We start from the raw sequence: 19,328 nt of genomic DNA, 5'->3' as shown, positions 1-19,328 counted from the left end.
AATACAGTATACAATCAATCCTTGAGTGTTCAAACAAAAAAAACTTGAGTAATATACGACAATTGGTGCCGGGACCCGGATGTCTTTCATGTATGATGGCGCCCCCCCTTTGTGACTTTTAACATTATGCTAACATTTATTTACGATTTAGAATGCATAAAAAAAGAAAAACGTGTTCTTGTCTTACATAAGTATTGTAAACGGTTGACAAAATAAAACTAAAACAGTGCAGTTCCCTTTTAAAGTTAAGTCGAACAGTTTTTGTTTACACCTTATCAGTGGTAAGCCCTTTCTCACTGGCACTCATCGACGGCGGACGCTCCCCCTTCCTCTCCCTTATCTCTCCTGCTTGCTTCTTTGTCTTGTCTTAACTTTCTTGTTGCCTCTTTTTGCACTGCTCTCCAAATCTAAACATTGGAACGAGGGCTGGGCGATATAGCGATATACTCGATATATCGCGGGTTTGCCTCTGTGCGATATAGAAAATGACTATATCGTGATATCAGTCGAGGACGTGAAGATATCTACCTATTGGGAATTATGACAACAGGACATCTGCTGATTGGAGTAAGCGTTGCTCTGGTTTGTGGACAAATTGGAAGTTGCTGGCAGTCTTCAAAGTACGTCAAAGCTGCCACAAATGATTGGAGCATGCGGGCAGAACTGTGGACACTCTTGTGATTTGGATAACATCGGACTGTCTGCCCTGCAGGATGAATTTGAGGACCAGTCATAGACAATTTAGAGTGAAAAGCAACATTCTAACTTGGAACAAACTCCCTTCTTGTCTCTCATGGACACACACCTGTTGTTGTTGACTTTGGACTGACTAGCGGCTGCGCGACACCAAGGCCGCGGAACAGAGACACGCGGCAGGCTTACACACACGCATGCATCCACAGAAAATATACGCCACACACATACCCCACCCCCCCATCCAACACCCTCGACGCTTCATTTCCTTAGGGGTGATGGGCGGCTGGGCAGCGCCTGAAGAGCTTTAGCCTGCCACCGTAGCCCCCACTCCCTCCCCTCTGTTGCAAGCCTTGAGTTTTATGTTGTAATATGGATATGTGCTTTGCTCTGGAGTTTTTTTCCCAGTCTAGATTCTATTTTTTTACACATCCTCCCCCAGCGTTGACCTTTTTCCCATCTTTTACGGGGCGCCTTGTGGCGACCCACCAGCGTTCCTGTTCTGTAACCCTGTTTGTTTGTCTAATCTTGAACAGGTTTGTGCTGAAAACAAAGTTTCGTTGTACTTGTGCAATGACAATAAAAACCTACCTACCTACCTACCTACCTATTTTACACAGTAAAGAATGTCAATACTAGACTAGTTAAAACCTTACACAGTTATCATAGGTTTTATGACGCTTTGAAAGTGTTGATACCATAACGTAATATTTCCGTTGTTTCCTACATTGAAAAGTTACTCTAAATCCAAACAAGTCAATCAAAAGAAGACCTGGTGCGGGTTCCAGTCCGAGTCAAAGATGACCACAGTGTCTGCAGACTGGAGATTGAGGCCGAGGCCTCCTGCCCGAGTGCTCAGCAAGAAGATGAAATACTCGGACCCCGGCTCGTTGAAGGTCTTCAGTAACATTCCTCGGTCTTCAGCCTTGGTGGTACCTTTTGAGGAGCGACAACACATGTATTCATTTTCTAACACTCGTTCTGTTCAGTGTCGAAGGTGAGCTGGAGCCTATCCCGTCTGACCTTGGGTGAAAGGCTTTTCTAGGACTTTCTTTTTAGCGCTTACATTTTGACACAAACACACTAAAAATGTGTTATCGTTTGTGCTACGGCGCCAATCTTTTGGACGAGTTCTCTCACTGCTTTCAACCGGAAGTACCAGTGCCGTTCCCTCCTCTAGCCGTCCATAGCGTTTCTACTTGTACGGATTCTTCATTCATCACTCCGAGCGACGTTTGTCAGTTTTACAATATAACTAAAACAATTCGTACTCACTAAACCGTCCCATGTGTGACGCCTGTAGGAGTGTTTTCATGCATATCTGTACGTGTTATCGTCATGTAATGAAGCTAGCGTCGTTAGCATTAGCTAATATGCTAACACGTTTGTCTGTGTTAGTATCATTAACTTACATTGGGCATTCTTTTTGTGTTTTTTCAGTTTCACAAATTCCTCAATAAAGTCACCAAAACATCACCGTGGAGTTATTGATTGGAGAGCTAGCTTCCGCAACTAGTGGGTCCATGACGATGACTGACGTTTTGTTGGATCTGCCATTTTACTGCCATGTTACAGACAATTAAGGTATGTAAATAAACATTCGCAGAATATTTCTGTGTAAATAACTCATTTCACAACGTATATATCTGCGGCTTATAGTCTGGTGCGACTTATATGTGAATTTTTATTTTTATTTTTTCTAAAATTTGTGGGTGCAGCTTATATACCGGTGCACGCTATAGTTCGGAAAACACTGTAATCACCATGAAAGTGAAGTGTGAATTCAGTCCAGGAGCAAAAAGAGCCAATTTCATGAACTGAAACCAAGAAAGGAGAGAGAACTGTACCATCCAGACGCAGATACTTGAAGCTGCGGTATGCAAAGTAGTCCTCCATGATGGTCATCAGTGTGGTCATCTGACAGAAGAGCAGCACTTTATGGTTGGTCGCTCGCAGTTTGGGGAGGATTCGATCCAACACCTCAAATTTTCCTGACGCCCGATACAAGTCAGCGCTGACGGGGTAGAGGGGGGGGGGGGGATACACCTGGTAAGAACTGGTAACACATGTACTGTGTACGGGCGTGTCAGCACTTACCCTTGGACTATCCCACCAGAGAAACCTAAATGTTCAGAGAAGGATTCCTGCAAACAGTCAACGTGAACTTTTATTGTGAAAGGACAATTTAAAAAAAATCACAAATCATGACAAGTCGCTGCTTTTAAAAAGGGTTACAGTATTGAGGTCATACCTTATTTCGTCATACCCCTTACCTACTTTTCTCTGCTCCTAATCTCCAGTGGAACCTTGATTTCAAACCCCTCTATATGCAAACCTTTCAAAACTTTTAGATCACGCCAAATATGACTTGCTTCATTCATTCATTCATGTTAGGCAGCCAATCTGTATTTGAAGAGATTATGCTTCGCACCATACACCAGCTTTTCAATTGTGATGAGAAAGGACTTTTCTGCAAAAAGATGCCAAAGCAGACTTATTTCACAGCCCCCTCTGATTCCTACCTTTGTCTGCTCATTACTCTCCTCTCCTGGCAAATGTTGAATATTTATATTGTTTTAAATGTTTAATATTGTAGCAAAAGCTAGGAATGTGTGTGTTTTATGATCATTTGTGAGGGCGCCACACTGGGAAAAACTCACAATCTCGCCTAGTTTATATTTCTAAATCCTAGTCAAAAGTATCTAAACAATCTTATTTCAAATCATTTATTTATTCACTACTGTGTTACAAACAGAGACCAAAGAAATGGGATGAAACTGCTATGATATGAAAAGGGGTAGGACTAAACAAGCTCTGCTTCTTCCTGCTTCTTTTCGGATATGCTATAAGGAAACAACTGGAAATATGTGATACATTACATTGTAATTGTAATAAACCGGAACTAACTCAACTAACGAGCAACAGTTATTATTCTGTGAGACATAAGAACTTGTTGTTGTGGCTCATGTAGCCCTTTGAGACACTCGTGATTTAGGGCTGTATAAATAAACATTGATTGTTAGATTGTCTTTCGGCAATAGATTGGAGGTAAATAAAATACTACTTTTGAGCATCAACAGTTTGTTATAAGACACATAACTTCACAATACTAGTAAGAATAGCTAATAATACGTTTAGATTACGAATTTTAATATTAATTCAAAGTTTTTAAAACTGAAATATATCTTTTTTCAAAAAATCTTACCAAGACAATTTCTACTTTTCCCATTGGCAGTTTTTTTTTGCTCATTACAAGCAAATATAAGTTGTATTAATTAGAGATGTCCAATAATGGCTTTTTTGCCGATATCCGATACCAATATATACAGTCGTGGAATTAACACATTATTATGCCTAATTTTGTTGTGATGCCCCGCTGGATGCATTAAACAATGTAACAAGGTTTTCCAAAATAAATCAACTCAAGTTATGGGGAAAAAAATGCCAACATAGCACTGCCATATTTATTATTGAAGTCACAATGTGCATTATTTTTTTTAACATGCTTCAAAACAGCAGCTTGGAATTTGGGACATGCTCTCCCTGAGAGAGCATGAGGAGGTTGAGGTGGGCGGGGTTGGGTGGGGCGGGGGTTTAGGGGGGGTTAGGGGGTAGCAGGGGGTGTATATTGCAGCGTCCCGGAAGAGTTAGTGCTGCAAGGGTTTCTAGGTATTTGTTCTGTTGTGTTTATGTTGTGTTACGGTGCGGATGTTCTACCGAAATGTGTTTGTCATTCTTGTTTGGTGTGGGTTCACAGTGTGGCGCATATTTGTAACAGTGTTAAAGTTGTTTATACGGCCACCCTCAGTGTGACCTGTATGGCTGTTGACCAAGTATGCTTGGCATTCACTTGTGTGTGTGAAAAGCCGTACACTGTAAAAAAAATTCTGTAAAAAATTGGTCATCTACTGGCAGCTACGGCTGCCAAATGAAAACTATAAAACTAAAGTAAAACATTGTAAACCAAATAATGATCAAAAACATTATATTTACAGAAATTTTCATGAAACGTTTTGCGGAGAAATATCGTAATTTTACAGATTTTTACTAAATTATTAAGATCATCCACCTTTAATAAAGTGACGATGCAAACAGTTCTGCAGAAAAATACCTTAATTCTACAGAGTTTTTCCAAATTATTACGATCAAACACCTTTAATGAAGTGACAATGCTGGCAGTTCCACAGAAAAATACCATTATTTTACAGATTTTTTCTGAATTGTTAAGATCAACCACCTTTAATAAAGTGACGATGCAAACAGTTCTGCAGAAAAATACCAGTTAGATTGTTAGTATGGACACAGACTTTTATATAACAAGCTACATATTTAATGAAAGATAATTACTGTAATTTTACATGAATTTGAAAGTAATTTAAGAAAACAGAAAATGGTATGTATAATTAATGTGGTATTTTTCTGGAAAAAAAAAAATATATATACATAGTTTGTCATTACTGGCATATTACTTAGAATAACAGGCGGATTGTTTATTTACAGATAATGTCTTCAATTCTACAGTTTTATAAACTATTGAAAAAATATATAAAAATTACAGTAGAAATTTAGAGTAAATTAACCATAAAAATAGGATTTTTTTTTTTACAGTGTAGATCAGGGGTGCTCATTACGTCGATCGCGAGCTACCGGTCGATCTCGGAGGGTGTGTCAGTCGATCACCAGCCAGGCATTAAAAAAATAGTCCTAAAAATGAGCGATCATAAATCTTCACTATGACGTCACTTCCGTCACTTGATTGACATTCACGGCACCCGAGGGTCTTCTGAGATGACGCTGGCTGCTGCCAGCTCATTAAAATTACCGACTGGAAGGCGAGAAACACTTTATTTCAACAGACTCTGGCGCCGTACCTGTCGTCAAAACTCCAAATACCGACTGCACAGTTGCACAATAAAAGCTCTGCTTCATCCTGCCTGCGCTACCAAAATAAGAGTCTCAGAAAGCTGGCGTGCACAAGCTAGCAAGCTACGGAGTTTGCCGACTATGTATTTCTTGTAAAGTGTATACAAAGGAGTACGGAAGCTGGACAAATAAGATGCCAAAAACCAACCACTTTCATGTGGTATTGGACAGAAAGGAGGACTTTTTTTCTCCTCCATTCGAAAATGCGGACGTTATCATCACCACTGTCTGATTCCAATCAATGCAAGTCATCACAATCAGGTAATACACCAACTTATATTCTTGTCTTCATGAAAGAAAGGAATCTATATGTGTTAAACATGCTTGTATTATCTTTAAACGCCTTTAAGTTGTTAACAATATTAACTATATGTATTAAACATTCTTGTATTATCATTAAACACCTTTAATTTTTTAACAATATTAACTATGTGTTAAACATGCTTGTATTATCATTAAACACCTTTAACTTGTTAACAATATTAACTATATGTATTAAACATGCTTGTATTATCATTAAACACCTTTAATTTTTTTAACAATATTAACTATTTGTGTTAAACATGCTTGCATTATCTTTAAACACCTTTTACTTGTTAACAATATTAACTATATGTATTAAACATACTTGTATTATCATTAAACACCTTTAATTTTTTAACAATATTAACTATATGTGTTAAACATGCTTGCATTATCATTAAACACCTTTAACTTGTTAACAATATTAACTATATGTATTAAACATTCTTGTATTATCATTAAACACCTTTAATTTATTAACAATATTAACTATGTGTTAAACATGCTTGTATTATCATTAAACACCTTTAACTTGTTAACAATATTAACTATATGTGTTAAACATGCTTGTATTATCATTAAACACCTTTAACTTGTTAACAATATTAACTATATGTGTTAAACATGCTTGTATTATCATTAAACACCTTTAACTTGTTAACAATATTAACTATATGTATTAAACATGCTTGTATTATCATTAAACACCTTTAACTTGTTAACAATATTAACTATATGTATTAAACATGCTTGTATTATCATTAAACACCTTTCATTTTTTAACAATATTAACTATATGTGTTAAACATGCTTGCATTATCATTAAACACCTTTAACTTGTTAACAAAAACATATATTTCATAAATAAGTAAATGAAAATTATATATATGAATGAGGTAGATCCCCACGACTTGATCAATTGAAAAGTAGCTCGCCTGCAGAAAAAGTGTGAGCACCCCTGCCTTAATTCTACAGAGTTTTTCCAAATTATTACGATCAAACACCTTTAATGAAGTGACAATGCTGGCAGTTCCACAGAAAAATACCATTATTTTACAGATTTTTTCTGAATTGTTAAGATCAACCACCTTTAATAAAGTGACGATGCAAACAGTTCTGCAGAAAAATACCAGTTAGATTGTTAGTATGGACATAGACTTTTATACAACAAGCTACATATCTAATGAAAGATAATTACTGTAATTTTACATGAATTTGAAAGTAATTTAAGAAAACAGAAAATGGTATGTATAATTAATGTGGTATTTTTCTGAAAAAAAAATTAGAAATATACATAGTTTGTCATTACTGGCATATTACTTAAAATAACAGGCGTTGTTTATTTACAGATAATGTCTTCAATTCTACAGTTTTATAAACTATTAAAAAAAAATAGAAAAATTACAGTAGAAATTTAGAGTAAATTAACCATAAAAATAGGATTTTTTTTTTTACAGTGTAGATATTATGTGATTGGGCCGGCACGCAATTGCAGTGCCTTTAAGGCACGCCCCCAATATTGTTGTCTGGGTGGAAATTGGGAGAAATTCGGGAGAATAGTTGACCCGGGAGATTTTCAGGAGGGGCACTGAAATTCGGGAGGGTTGGCAAGTATGACTGGGAGACGCAACTGCTCTGTACTTCTCCCTACGTCCGTGTACCACTCCGTACAGCGGCATTTTAAAAAGTCATCAATTTTACTTTTTGAAACCGATACCGATAATTTCCGATATTACATTTTAAAGCATTTATCGGCCGATAATATCGGCCTGCTGATATTATCGGCCGATAAATGCTTTAAAATGTCATATTATTGGTGTGGGTTCACAGTGTGGCGCATATTTGTAACAGTGTTAAAGTTGTTTATACGGCCACCCTCAGTGTGACCTGTATGGCTGTTGACCAAGTATGCTTTCATTCACTTGTGTGTGTGAAAAGCCATACACTGTAAAAAAAAAAATTGTGTTTTAAAGCATATTATCGGACATCTCTAGTATTAATATGTTTGTACTCTTTAAGTGGGGCAATTTTCTCCAGGGCTAAGTGACTTCTGTGTGTGTGTGTTGGCAAAGCAGCGCTTTAAGAGGAAAGTTCAACTTGTGGTTGTTGTTAATAAAGAGAGACCGTAGCTAATTCATCACCTTCTTGTTATGTTTGATGTACTTGTGGTCAAAGTGTAGAAACCGTCACTAAAATAAGGACTTTTGTCGAGGCCGGAACCAATTGTTGATTATGATGATTACATTGTTTCTTATGGAGAAATGCGCTTCACTATACAAACTTTTCCATTTACGAACCGACCGAGTTTGTAAATGGAGGTTCGGCTGTACCTCAATCTGCTGGAACATGTATGGGTGGTTGCAGATCTTCCTCAGCTGCATGATGGTGTTCATCAGCGTCTTGGTGCCTCCTTTGCCCTGATCATGCACAGGGAAGCACAATTTGGTTCAATTTCTAACTCTACTGACGAGTCAGTCATATTTTGCGACAACTATCGTCCGATTTGAAAGACTCCACCTTCTTGTCTTTCTCCGAGCCATCGGTCAGCAGCACGCCCTTGGCCTGCATGTGTCTGTACAAGACCCTCTGGAGGGACGACATGTCACACTTGATCACGTACTCCACCTGAGGGACGACAAAACAGACATTCACGTCATGGTCTTTGTTTCTTCTGCAGCGTGTCAGCTTTCAACCGGAAGTAAAAGTGCCGATTCCGTCTTCCAGCTGTCCACAGCGTTTCTACTCGTACGGATTCTTCATTCATCACTCCAAGCCAGTGTTTTTCAACCTTATTTGAGCCAAGGCACATTTTTTGCGTTGAAAAAATGCGAAGGCACACCACCAGCAGAAATCATTAAAAAACGAAACTCAGTTGACAGTAAAAAGTCGTTGTTGGATATGACTTTAAAGCATAACCAAGCATGCATCACTATAGCTCTTGTCTCAAAGTAGGTGTACTGTCACCACCTGTCACATCACACCCTGACTTATTTTGACTTTTTTGCAGTTGTCCTGTGTGTAGTGTTTTAGTTCTTGTCTCGCGCTCCTATTTTGGTAGCTTTTTCTCTTTTTTTGGTATTTTCCTGTAGCAGTTTCATGTCTTCCTTTGAGCGATATTTCCCGCAACTACTTTGTTTTTATCCTTCTTTGTGGGGACATTGTTGATTGTCATGTCATGTTCGGATGTACATTGTGGACGCCGTCTTTGCTCCACAGTAAGTCTTTGCTGTCGTCCAGCATTCTGTTTTTGTTTACTTTGTAGCCAGTTCAGTTTTAGTTTCGTTCTGCATAGCCTTCCCTAAGCTTCAATGCCTTTTCTTAGGGGCACTCACCTTTTTGGTTTTAGCATTAGACACCTTTTTACCTGCACCCTGCCTCCCGCTGTTTCCGACATCTACAAAGCAATTAGCTACCTGCTGCCACCTACTGATATGGAAGAGTATTACACGGTTACTCTGCTGAGCTCTAGACAGCACCGACACTCAACAACAACACATCATTTGCAGACTATAATTACTGCTTTGCAAAAAATATTTTTTACCCAAAAAACACTGCTCCAAGCAACGCTTGTAAGTTTTACAATATAACTAAAACAATTCTTACTTACTAAAGCGTCCCATGTGTGATGTCTGTAGGAGTGTTTGCATATTTGTACGTGCTATGGTAATGTAATGAAGCTAGCGTCGTTAGCATTAGCTAATATGCTAACAAGTTTACGGGTGTCTGTGTTAGTATTATTAACTGACACTGGCATTCTTTTTGTATTGTTTCAGTTTTACAAACTCCTCAGTAAATTCACCAAAGCGTCACTGTTTAGCTGATTGGAGAGCTAGCTTGCGCAGCTGGTGGGTACATGACTTCTGTTTTGTAGGATATGCTGTTTTACTGCCGTGTTACAGACACCGTTTGGAAACAATTAAGGTATGTAAATAAACATTTACAGAATATGTCTGTGTAAATAACTCATTTCACAACATATATATCTGTGACTAATGTGTGATTTTTTTCCAAAAATGTAGTGGGTGTGGCTTATATACCGGTGCGCTTCATAGTCCGGAAAATACGGTACATGTCACTTTAAAGACGTCAACTGGAAGGTTTATTTTAAATATTTGCTTGAAACAGTGGATGTTCCTGCACAGTTATTTGCACTTAGAAATACTTGTTTGTAGTCATAAACATGACTAAAACGTTTTAACAATATATTTGTGTTCAATTACAGTAAGTGTGTTAATCCTAAATATTGCTGACACTTCATTTTACACACTATGGCATTTTTTGGGACGTAAACCCCAATAATATCGTAGTGTGACCTTAATACCGTGATAAATATCGTATTGTGATATTGTTACATCCCTAATGTTGATTCATTTTCAGTGGAGTGTAAATGTATACTGCTGTTCAAGCTGTACACGGACTACTCTACAGTACATCCATGTTTACTCTCTATCGTAAGAAGACAGACTGGTAGTAAAAAAAAAGGTTGCTGGTGAGATACTGAATATGTCGAGTACATGAAATAAAAGTAACTTTCCTTTTCTGGGAGCTGTGCCTCCACTTCCTTCTTCAGCCTGCGCAGCAAGAAGGGACGGAGAACTTTGTGCAAACGACGGATGATCAAGATGGTCTCCTCTTCATTGAGGTCCACCTGCAGGAGACCAGGCACACCTTCAGGTTGGAGAGATGTTCTTTTTGTTGGAGTCCAACAATCATTGGGTTTTGTCAGAAGTCAGTGCTGTATTGGTCTGTTTTATTTTTAAGTAGGAGTGAAGAACAATCCTCGTTGTTCAAAGCAGGGGTTCTTTACCTTTTTGACCTGGGGTCCCAACTTTTCAACAACAGAGGTCCCCAGGGCCCACTCAAATATTAACACTGAATAAGTCAGCTTACTCTTGATTTTAATCATATTGAATATGTATGTACTGTATATGTGTATAAATGTATATGTATGCATACTTGCCAACCTTGAGACCTCCGATTTCGGGAGGTGGGGGGTGGGGTGGTGGGGGGGCGTGGTCGGGGTGGGGCGGGGGCGTGGTTGGGGGCGGGGCTAAGAGGAGAGGAGTATATTTACAGCTAGAATTCACCAAGTCAAGTATTTCATATATATATATACATATATATATATATATATATATATATATATATATATATATATATAAGAAATACTTGACTTTCAGTGAATTCTAGCTGTACATATATTTATTTTATTATATATATATATATATATATATATATATATATATATATATATATATATATATATATATTTATATATATATAAAAGAAATACTTGAATTTCAGTGTTCATTTATTTACACATATACACACACATAACACTCATCTACTCATTGTTGAGTTAAGGGTTGAATTGTCCATCCTTGTTCTATTCTCTGTCACTATTTTTCTAACCATGCTGAACACCCTTTCGCAGGTACCCAGAAAGGTTTCGAGTACCACCCAAAAAACTGAATCTCTGAAGACAGTATAAAAATTTGTGTTAAAGGTGTACAAATACCGTTTGTATAATAAGCATGTTATTTTTTTACAAATGAGGGTTAAGAGTTCAGCACTAAAAAAAAAAAAAGAATGTGGCTTAAGTACAGTTTTTTAATTGAGCTGCTGCATTTTTTGGTTGGGTTGTTTATTTATTTTGAGTAACTTCTATACATTTCTAAAAGGGGAATAATGTAATAGAGTTATATATGTTTGTCTGTTGCCATCTCCTGGTGAATGTTGGCTATAGCGTACTGGGGTTACTTTTTGGTTGGCCAACGATTTACGTGGTGTTGCGCACCTGACGTCATTCAGGTCCGCATGGAGCTGGAGGGGGCGTGGCTTCCAGCTCCGCCTGAATTTCAGGAGATTTTCGGGAGAAAATTTGTCCCGGGAGGTTTTCGGGAGAGGCGCTGAATTTCAGGAGTCTCCCGGAAAATCCGGGAGGGTTGGCAAGTATGATATATAGTCGTGATCAAAAGTGTACATACACTTGTAAAGAACATAGTGTCATGGCTGTCTTGAGTTTCCAATACTTTCTACAACTCTTATTTTTTTGTGATAGAGTGATTGGAGCACATACTTGTTGGTCACAAAAAACATTCATGAAGTGTTTCTTTTATGAATTTATTATGGGTCTACTGAAAATGTGAGCAAATGTGCTGGGTCAAAAGTATACATACAGCAACATACGTTATCAATTTTGGTGATGTACAAAAGTCACAATCAAATCAAATTAGCGTCATGGCATGGCCTCTTAACTTCATGTGAGTGATTATGACACCTGTTGACTTCTCTGAGCCCATTTAAATAGGGCTCATGTGATGCAGTCATTCAACTCGGTTACAAACGCCACAATGGGAAAGTCCAAGGAACTCAGCACAGATCTGAAAAAAATAATCATTGACTGGAACAAGTCAGGAAAGTCACTTGGAGCCATTTCACAGCAGCTTAAGCTCTCAAGAGCAACTGTGCAGACAATTGTAAGTATAAAGTGCATGGCACAGTTTTGTCACTGCCACGATCAGGAAGAAAACGCAAGCTATCACCTGCTGCTGAGAGAAAATTGGTCAGGATGATCAAGAGTCAAGCGAGAACCACCAAAAAGCAGGTCTGCAATGAATTGGAAGCTGCTGGAACGCAGGTGTCAGTGTCCACAGTCAAGTGTGTTTTTCATTGCCATGGACTGAGAGGCTACCATGCAAGAAGGAAGCCCTTGCTCCAGAAGCCACACCTTAAGGCTCGTCTAAAGTTAGCCGTTAATCACATGGACAAATATAAGACCCTCTGGAGGAAAGTTCTGTGGTCAGATGAAACAAAAATGGAGCTGTTTGGCCACAATACCCAGCAATATGTTTGGAGGAGAAAAGGTGAGGCCTTTAATCCCAGGAACACCACACCTACCGTCAAGCATGGTGGTGGTAGTATTATGCTCTGGGCCTGTTTTGCTGCCAATGGAACTGGTGCTTTACAAAGAGTAAATGGGACAATAAAAAAAGGAGGATTACCTCCAAATTCTTCAGGACAAGCTAAAATCATCAGCCCAGAGGTTGGGTCTTGGGCGCAGTTGGGTGTTCCAACAGGACAATGACCCCAAACGCACGTCAACAGTGGTAAAGGAATGGCTAAATCAGGCTAGAATGAAGGTTTTAGAATGGCCTTCCCAAAGTCCGGCCTTATACATGTGGACAATGCTGAAGAAACAAGTCCAGATCTGATAGCTCAGTTAGAGCTCTTGTTATTACCAAATCTGTGTTATATGTGTTTTATGTTGCACGATTGCGCCAAGAAAAATTCCTAGTTTGTGAACCCGTTCTCAAACAATGGCAATAAAAACTATTCTGATTCTGATTCTGATGTCAGAAAAGCAACACATTTAGCTGAACTTCACCAATTTTGTCAAGAGGAGTGGTCAAAAATTCAAGCAGAAGCTTGTGGATGGCTACCAAAAGCGCCTTATTGCAGGTAAACTTGCCAAGGGACATGTAAGCAAATATTAACATTGCTGTATGTATACTTTTGACCCAGGACATTTGCTCACATTTTCAGTAGACCCATAATAAATTCATAAAAGAAGCAAACTTCATGAATGTTTTTTGTGACCAACAAGTATGTGCTCCAATCACTACATCACAAAAACATAAGAGTCATAGAAATGATTGGAAACTCAAAACAGCCATGACATGTTGTTCTTTACAAGTGTATGTACACTTTTGACCACGACTGTATGTGTATATATATATACACATATATGTACATACATATATATATATATATATATATATATTTTTTTTTTAAATATATATATATATATATATATATATATATATATATATATATATATATATGTGTGTATATATATGTCTATATACATATACACATATATGTACATATATATGTGTATATACAGTATATTTGTATATATATATATATATATATACACATATACATAAATACACATATGAATATATATACATATATACATATGTATGTATATATATTTGTGTATACACACACACACACACACACGTGTGTGTATATATACACACACACATATATGTGTGTATATATACATATACTGTATATGTGTACATATACATAAATACACATATGTACATATATGTGTGTGTGTGTATATATATATATATATATATATTTATATATAAAGAAGGGACTCGTAAAAATGATGAAATGTAAAATTTACATACAATTACGCTGTGCTAAATTAAATACATTCTAACAAAAAAAATGTATTATAAATAATAATAATACATGTTTCTTAAATAAACTGTAGTGCCAACAAAAATTCACCACTTTAGTCATAAGTTAGTCATAAGAAACTTCTCTATGACTTTAGCTCCAGACTTCTTCTGTTTGTTTGATATTGTCATTACTGCCTCAAGTGGTGGAAAAGTGTATTACAACAACTTTTTGGCGGCCTTCGAGGGGGCGCTCGGGGCCCAACAATGAGCACAGACGCCTGCCTGCTTCCCTTCAAATCCACTTTATCTATAAAGTAAAACTGACAAACTGATTCCTGAGCACTGCACATAAAAACAATAAAAAGTAGTTCCATTCAATCAAAAGCATTTAAAATAACAGATACAAATGATAAAATATTATTTTAATATTTTGTAAATATATAAAATAATACAATTAAAAATCAAAACAAATAAAAAATATAATTTAAATATATGTATTTATTTAATTGTATTATTTTAAATGCTTTTGATTGAATAATAATACAAAACACAAAGTAAGTCAAAACAAATGCAATAAACAGTATAAAAGACCCACCTTCTCTCCCGTCATGGCGAAAGGGGCGTTGAACCACTGCTCGAAGGTGCTGCAGCTCTTAAAGATGGTGGGCAGGAGGAAGTTGAGCAGCGCCCACAGCTCGGGCAGCTTGTTCTGCAAGGGTGTGCCAGTCAGCAGGACCCTCCTGGGCGCCAGGTAGTGCGTGTTCAGGACTTGGGTCAGCTTGCAGTGGTGGTTCTTCATGCGGTGACCCTCGTCCACGATCATGTACTTCCAGCGGATCTGTTGGGACGGCAGGAAGACGTGCGACTGGGAAAAAGCTGCCGGTCTGTTATTGTTTTGCAGTCTGCAGACCTCATGCAGGGACAAAGGTTTGAGGAGGATGAGATCACCTTCGCCAGGACTTGTTTGTCTTTGATGATGTACTCGTACGTGGTGAGGAGGACGTTGAACTTGCCGCTACGCAGCTGAGGGACAAATGCTCTTCTGGCTGCAGGAGAACCCTGGAGGTAAAAATACCAACACACTTGGTGTACTGGATGTCTCACTTTAGTGAGCTTAAAGGAGAAATACTTCAGAGCGAGGGTGTCCAAAGTGAAATTAATTTTTTAAACAACCCCCGGCACGTTCTAAAAATACTACAAAAAAAACAAAACATAAGTGGAATAAAAGAAAACAGGTGAAATGTAACAGAAAATAGTTGCAATGTTTACTTTAATATCACAAAACTGCCATGCAGGCTGTTTATTTCCTTTAAAACTGTCATTGCTCAAAAAGTAATAATGAATCAAAATCTATGTTGTTATGAATTATTGACATATTTAAGGCTCCAATTACTTCACATCAAATATTACACTGACATTTTTTTAGGGAAAAATATTGCATATGTTGCCATATAAAAAGTTTTCTTTGAGAAAAAGTGCATAAAACAAAACAAAAAAGTCAAAACTTACAATCAACCGATGGATCTGAAGTTGATCTGTAGACTTAAGTTGAAAGTAAAAAAAAAAAAAAATTATTAATTATTTTTAACACATTTATAACTGGGCACTTTTGGGTCCCCAATAATTTTAGAGTGACTTTTTTTTTTTTTTTTTTAATAATAATGAATCAATGTTGTTATGAATTATTGACCTATTTAAAAGTACAATTACTCAAATATTCACTTTGACATTTTTTTGTGGGGGAAATATTGCATATTTTGTGTTTTTGCTATACAAAAAGAGTTTTGACAAAAAAGGCTTAAAACAGAAAAAAAAATAATAATAATAATAACTTTATATCGACAGATAGATCTGAAGTTGATCTAAAGATTTAAGTGTTGAAAAAAAAAATATATATGACTTATTTTAAAAACAATTTTGAGTGGGGCCCTTTTGGGTCTCCAAGAATTTTAGAGGGACTTTTTTTTAACTGTCATTGCTCAAAAAATAATTATGAAATAAAATCAATGTTGTTATGAATTATTGACATATTGAAAGGCTCAATTACTTGACATCAAATATTACACTTTGACATTTTTTAGGGGGGGGAATATTGAATATTTTGTATTTTTGCCAAAAAAATTGAGTTTTGACAAAACAGCATGCAATACAAAAAAAATGTATAATAACAGATACACCTCATCCATCCATCCATTTTCTACCGCTTGTCCCTTTTGGGGTCACGGGGGGTGCTGGAGCCTATCTCAGCTGCATTCAGGTGGAAGGCGGCGTACACCCTGGACAAGTCACCACCTCATCACAGGGCCAACGCTTGATCAAAAGATTTAAGCGTGGAAAAAAAAAAATATATATATATATATGAGTTATTTTAAAACAAAATTTGAGTGGGGCCCTTTTGGGTCCCCAAGAATTTTAGAGGGACTTACATTTATATTGTCATTGCTCAAAAAATCTGAATTCATTATTATTTTTTGAGCAATGTTGTTATGAATTTAAATTGACCCATTTAAAGGTTCAATTACTTGACATCAAATATTCCACTTTGACATTTTATGGGGCAAAAATATTGCATATTTTGTGTTTTTGCCATAAAAAACAGCGTTTTGGAATAAAAGGCTCAAACAGAAAACCCCCAAAAATACTAACTTTATATCCACAGATAGATCTGAAGTTGATCTCAAGATTTAAGCATTGAGTTAAAAAAAAGAAAGAAAAAAAAAGACTTTTAACACTTTTTTGAATGGGGCCCTTTTAGGTCCCCAAGAATTTTAGAGGGACTTTTTTTTTTTTTTAAACCGTCATTGCTCAAAAAATAATAATGAACTAAAATCCATGTTGTTATGAATGATTGACCCATTTAAAGCTTCAATTACTTGACATCAAATATTACACTTTGACATTTTTTTGAGGGGAAAATATTGCATATTTTGTATTTTTGCCATAGAAAACAAACTTTTGACCAAAAAGGCTAAAAACTGGAAGAAAAAAAAAGAAAAAGAAAAAAAAAGACTTTATATCGACAGACAGACCTCAAGTTAATCTAAAGATTTCAGCGTTGGAAAAAAACATATATGACTTATTTTTCACATTTTTTTCAGTGGGGACCTTTTGTATCCACAATAATTTTAGAGGGACTTTTTTGAAACTGTTCTTGCTAAAAAATAAGCAATGTTAAAAGCAATCACTTGACATCAAATATTACACTTTGACATTTTTGGGGAGGGGGAATGTTGCATATTTTGTGTTTTTGCCATTAAAAAAGAGTTTTGACAAAAAAAGGCTTAAAACAGAAAAAAAATTATCATAACTTTATATCGACAGATTGATCTGAAGTTGATATAAAGATTTAGGTCTTGAATAAAATAAATATTTATTATGACTTATTTTTTAACATTTTTATGAGGTGAAGAGAGCCCTAAATGTTTTTAAAAAATCGAAATATTGTTTTGGTTTTGAAAATGAAAAATATCAAAATGGCCCCCGCAGCCCTCAGTGGAAAAAGTTTGGACACCCCTGCCCTAGATCCTGCACCATACCCTCAGACTGGTCAAGTCTCAGGGCAAGAACTGATGAAGCCTGCTAGGATGAGAGCAGAAAGGTCTTTGAAGACCACGTCAACATCAGCAATAAAATACAATCAGCCAATATTGATGGATGCTGATGGATTGGCACATCCTTGGTATCAACCAAAGAAGTTAGTGGAAATATTTTACGTGTGATTAGGTAGGCAGCATGGTGAAAAGTCACCTTGTAGGACACTTTGACCACCGTCGGCGCCCACTTGTCAAACTCGTAGACCCAGTTGGAGAGAGTCCTGTGGGTGAGAAGACAGGAAGTCAGAGGGCCGGGTGTAGACCAGGAAGGAGATGGGGCTCACGAGAGGGGCACGATGATGAGGTAGGGTCCGTTGAGGCGCTTGTGCTCCATGAGGTGTGTGATGAGCGCGATGGTCTGGATGGTTTTGCCCAGACCCATTTCATCTGCCAGGATGCCGTTGAGGTTGTTGTTGTAGAGCGACACCAACCACTCCAGACCTTTGACCTGACGCACACGCACGCACTTGAACACACCACAACTACATCATAGAGGTGACATCATTCTTGCACCTGAAGAAAAATGTTTTTTACTTGCAATTTTTAATTTAATTGAACAAAAGTTTTTATACTTGCAAATCTTTTTTTTACTTGCAGATTTTGTTTTTACTTGCAGATTTTGTTTTTACTTGCGAATATTTCTTTTTTATTAAATAAAATTTTTGGTTTTTTTAACTTGCAAATCATTTTCTGAGCTGAAGGAAATAGTTGTTTTACTTGCAAATCATTTAATAATTAAATTAAATAATTTTTGGATGGCAAATTGATTTTTTACTTGCGATTTTTTTATTATTATTATTAAATAAATTATAAAAACATTTTTTTACTTGCAAATCATTATTTTGTAATAAATAAAAAAAAATTAAATTTGCGAATAATTTTTTTAACTGGAGAAAATGGTTTTCATACTTGCAATAATTTGTTTTACTTGCGAACAATTTTTTTAATGAAATACATTTTTTTTTTTTTACTTGCGAATCATTCTTTGAACTGAAAGAATTAGTTGTTCTACTTGCAAATCATTTAATAATTAAATAAAATAGTTTTTTATTGGCAAATTGTTTTTTTACTTGCAATATTTGTTTTTACTTTTTTATTCAATTAAAAAATATATATTTTAATTGCGAATCATTATTTTTAATTAAATATAAAATGTGTTTTTACTTGCAAATAATTTTTTTTATTAAAAAAACAATTTTCTTTACTTACAAATCATTTTTTGAACTGAAGTAAATCGTTTTTATACTTGCAAATCATTTAATAAATAAATACAATTGTTTTCTAATGGGGAATTGTTTTTTTACTTGCAAAATTTGTTTTTACTGGCAATTTTTATTTATTTTTATTAAATAAAAAAAAAAAGAATTTTACTTGCGAATAATTTTTAATTAAATAAAAACATTGTTTTACTTGCAAATCATTTTTTAACTGAAGGAAATACATTTTATATTTGCAAATCAATTGATAATTAAATACAATTGTTTTTTTAATGGCAAAATTAGTTTTTAACTTACGAGTTTATTAAATAAATAAAAAAAGTTTTATTTGCGAAATCATTATTTTTAATTAAAACATTTTTTTTTAACTTTCGAATCATTTTTTGAACTGAAGAAAATAG

General features: G+C 36.0%; 1 protein-coding gene and 1 long non-coding RNA gene across 3 annotated transcripts in view; one reads left to right on the top strand and one right to left on the bottom strand.

Moving 5' to 3' along the window:
- The window catches only part of LOC133617182 (uncharacterized), a 32,730-nt gene extending 22,139 nt beyond the window's left edge, over positions 1 to 10,591 (top strand). The window contains exons 4-5 of the long non-coding RNA XR_009816954.1: positions 2,134 to 2,277; positions 10,490 to 10,591. This is a non-coding gene — a long non-coding RNA (uncharacterized lncRNA). The remainder of the gene's footprint in view (positions 1 to 2,133; positions 2,278 to 10,489) is intronic.
- Positions 1 to 19,328, bottom strand: part of LOC133617181 (transcription activator BRG1-like) — a 57,093-nt gene that overhangs the window by 21,558 nt on the left and 16,207 nt on the right. For both annotated transcript variants that reach the window (XM_061976989.1, XM_061976990.1), the window contains exons 16-25: positions 17,995 to 18,158; positions 17,865 to 17,931; positions 15,066 to 15,176; positions 14,713 to 14,955; positions 10,456 to 10,567; positions 8,437 to 8,546; positions 8,250 to 8,336; positions 2,791 to 2,837; positions 2,541 to 2,707; positions 1,466 to 1,629 (exon numbers count right to left, since the gene is read on the bottom strand). In XM_061976989.1, the coding sequence (XP_061832973.1) occupies positions 1,466 to 1,629; positions 2,541 to 2,707; positions 2,791 to 2,837; positions 8,250 to 8,336; positions 8,437 to 8,546; positions 10,456 to 10,567; positions 14,713 to 14,955; positions 15,066 to 15,176; positions 17,865 to 17,931; positions 17,995 to 18,158 (1,272 nt within the window). The remainder of the gene's footprint in view (positions 1 to 1,465; positions 1,630 to 2,540; positions 2,708 to 2,790; positions 2,838 to 8,249; positions 8,337 to 8,436; positions 8,547 to 10,455; positions 10,568 to 14,712; positions 14,956 to 15,065; positions 15,177 to 17,864; positions 17,932 to 17,994; positions 18,159 to 19,328) is intronic.

Source organism: Nerophis lumbriciformis, linkage group LG16 (genome assembly GCF_033978685.3).
Source record: "Nerophis lumbriciformis linkage group LG16, RoL_Nlum_v2.1, whole genome shotgun sequence".
Taxonomy (NCBI): Eukaryota; Metazoa; Chordata; class Actinopteri; order Syngnathiformes; family Syngnathidae; genus Nerophis; species Nerophis lumbriciformis.
The sequence above is the reverse complement of the archived record's forward strand: the minus strand, read 5'-3'. Positions and strand labels throughout refer to the sequence as shown.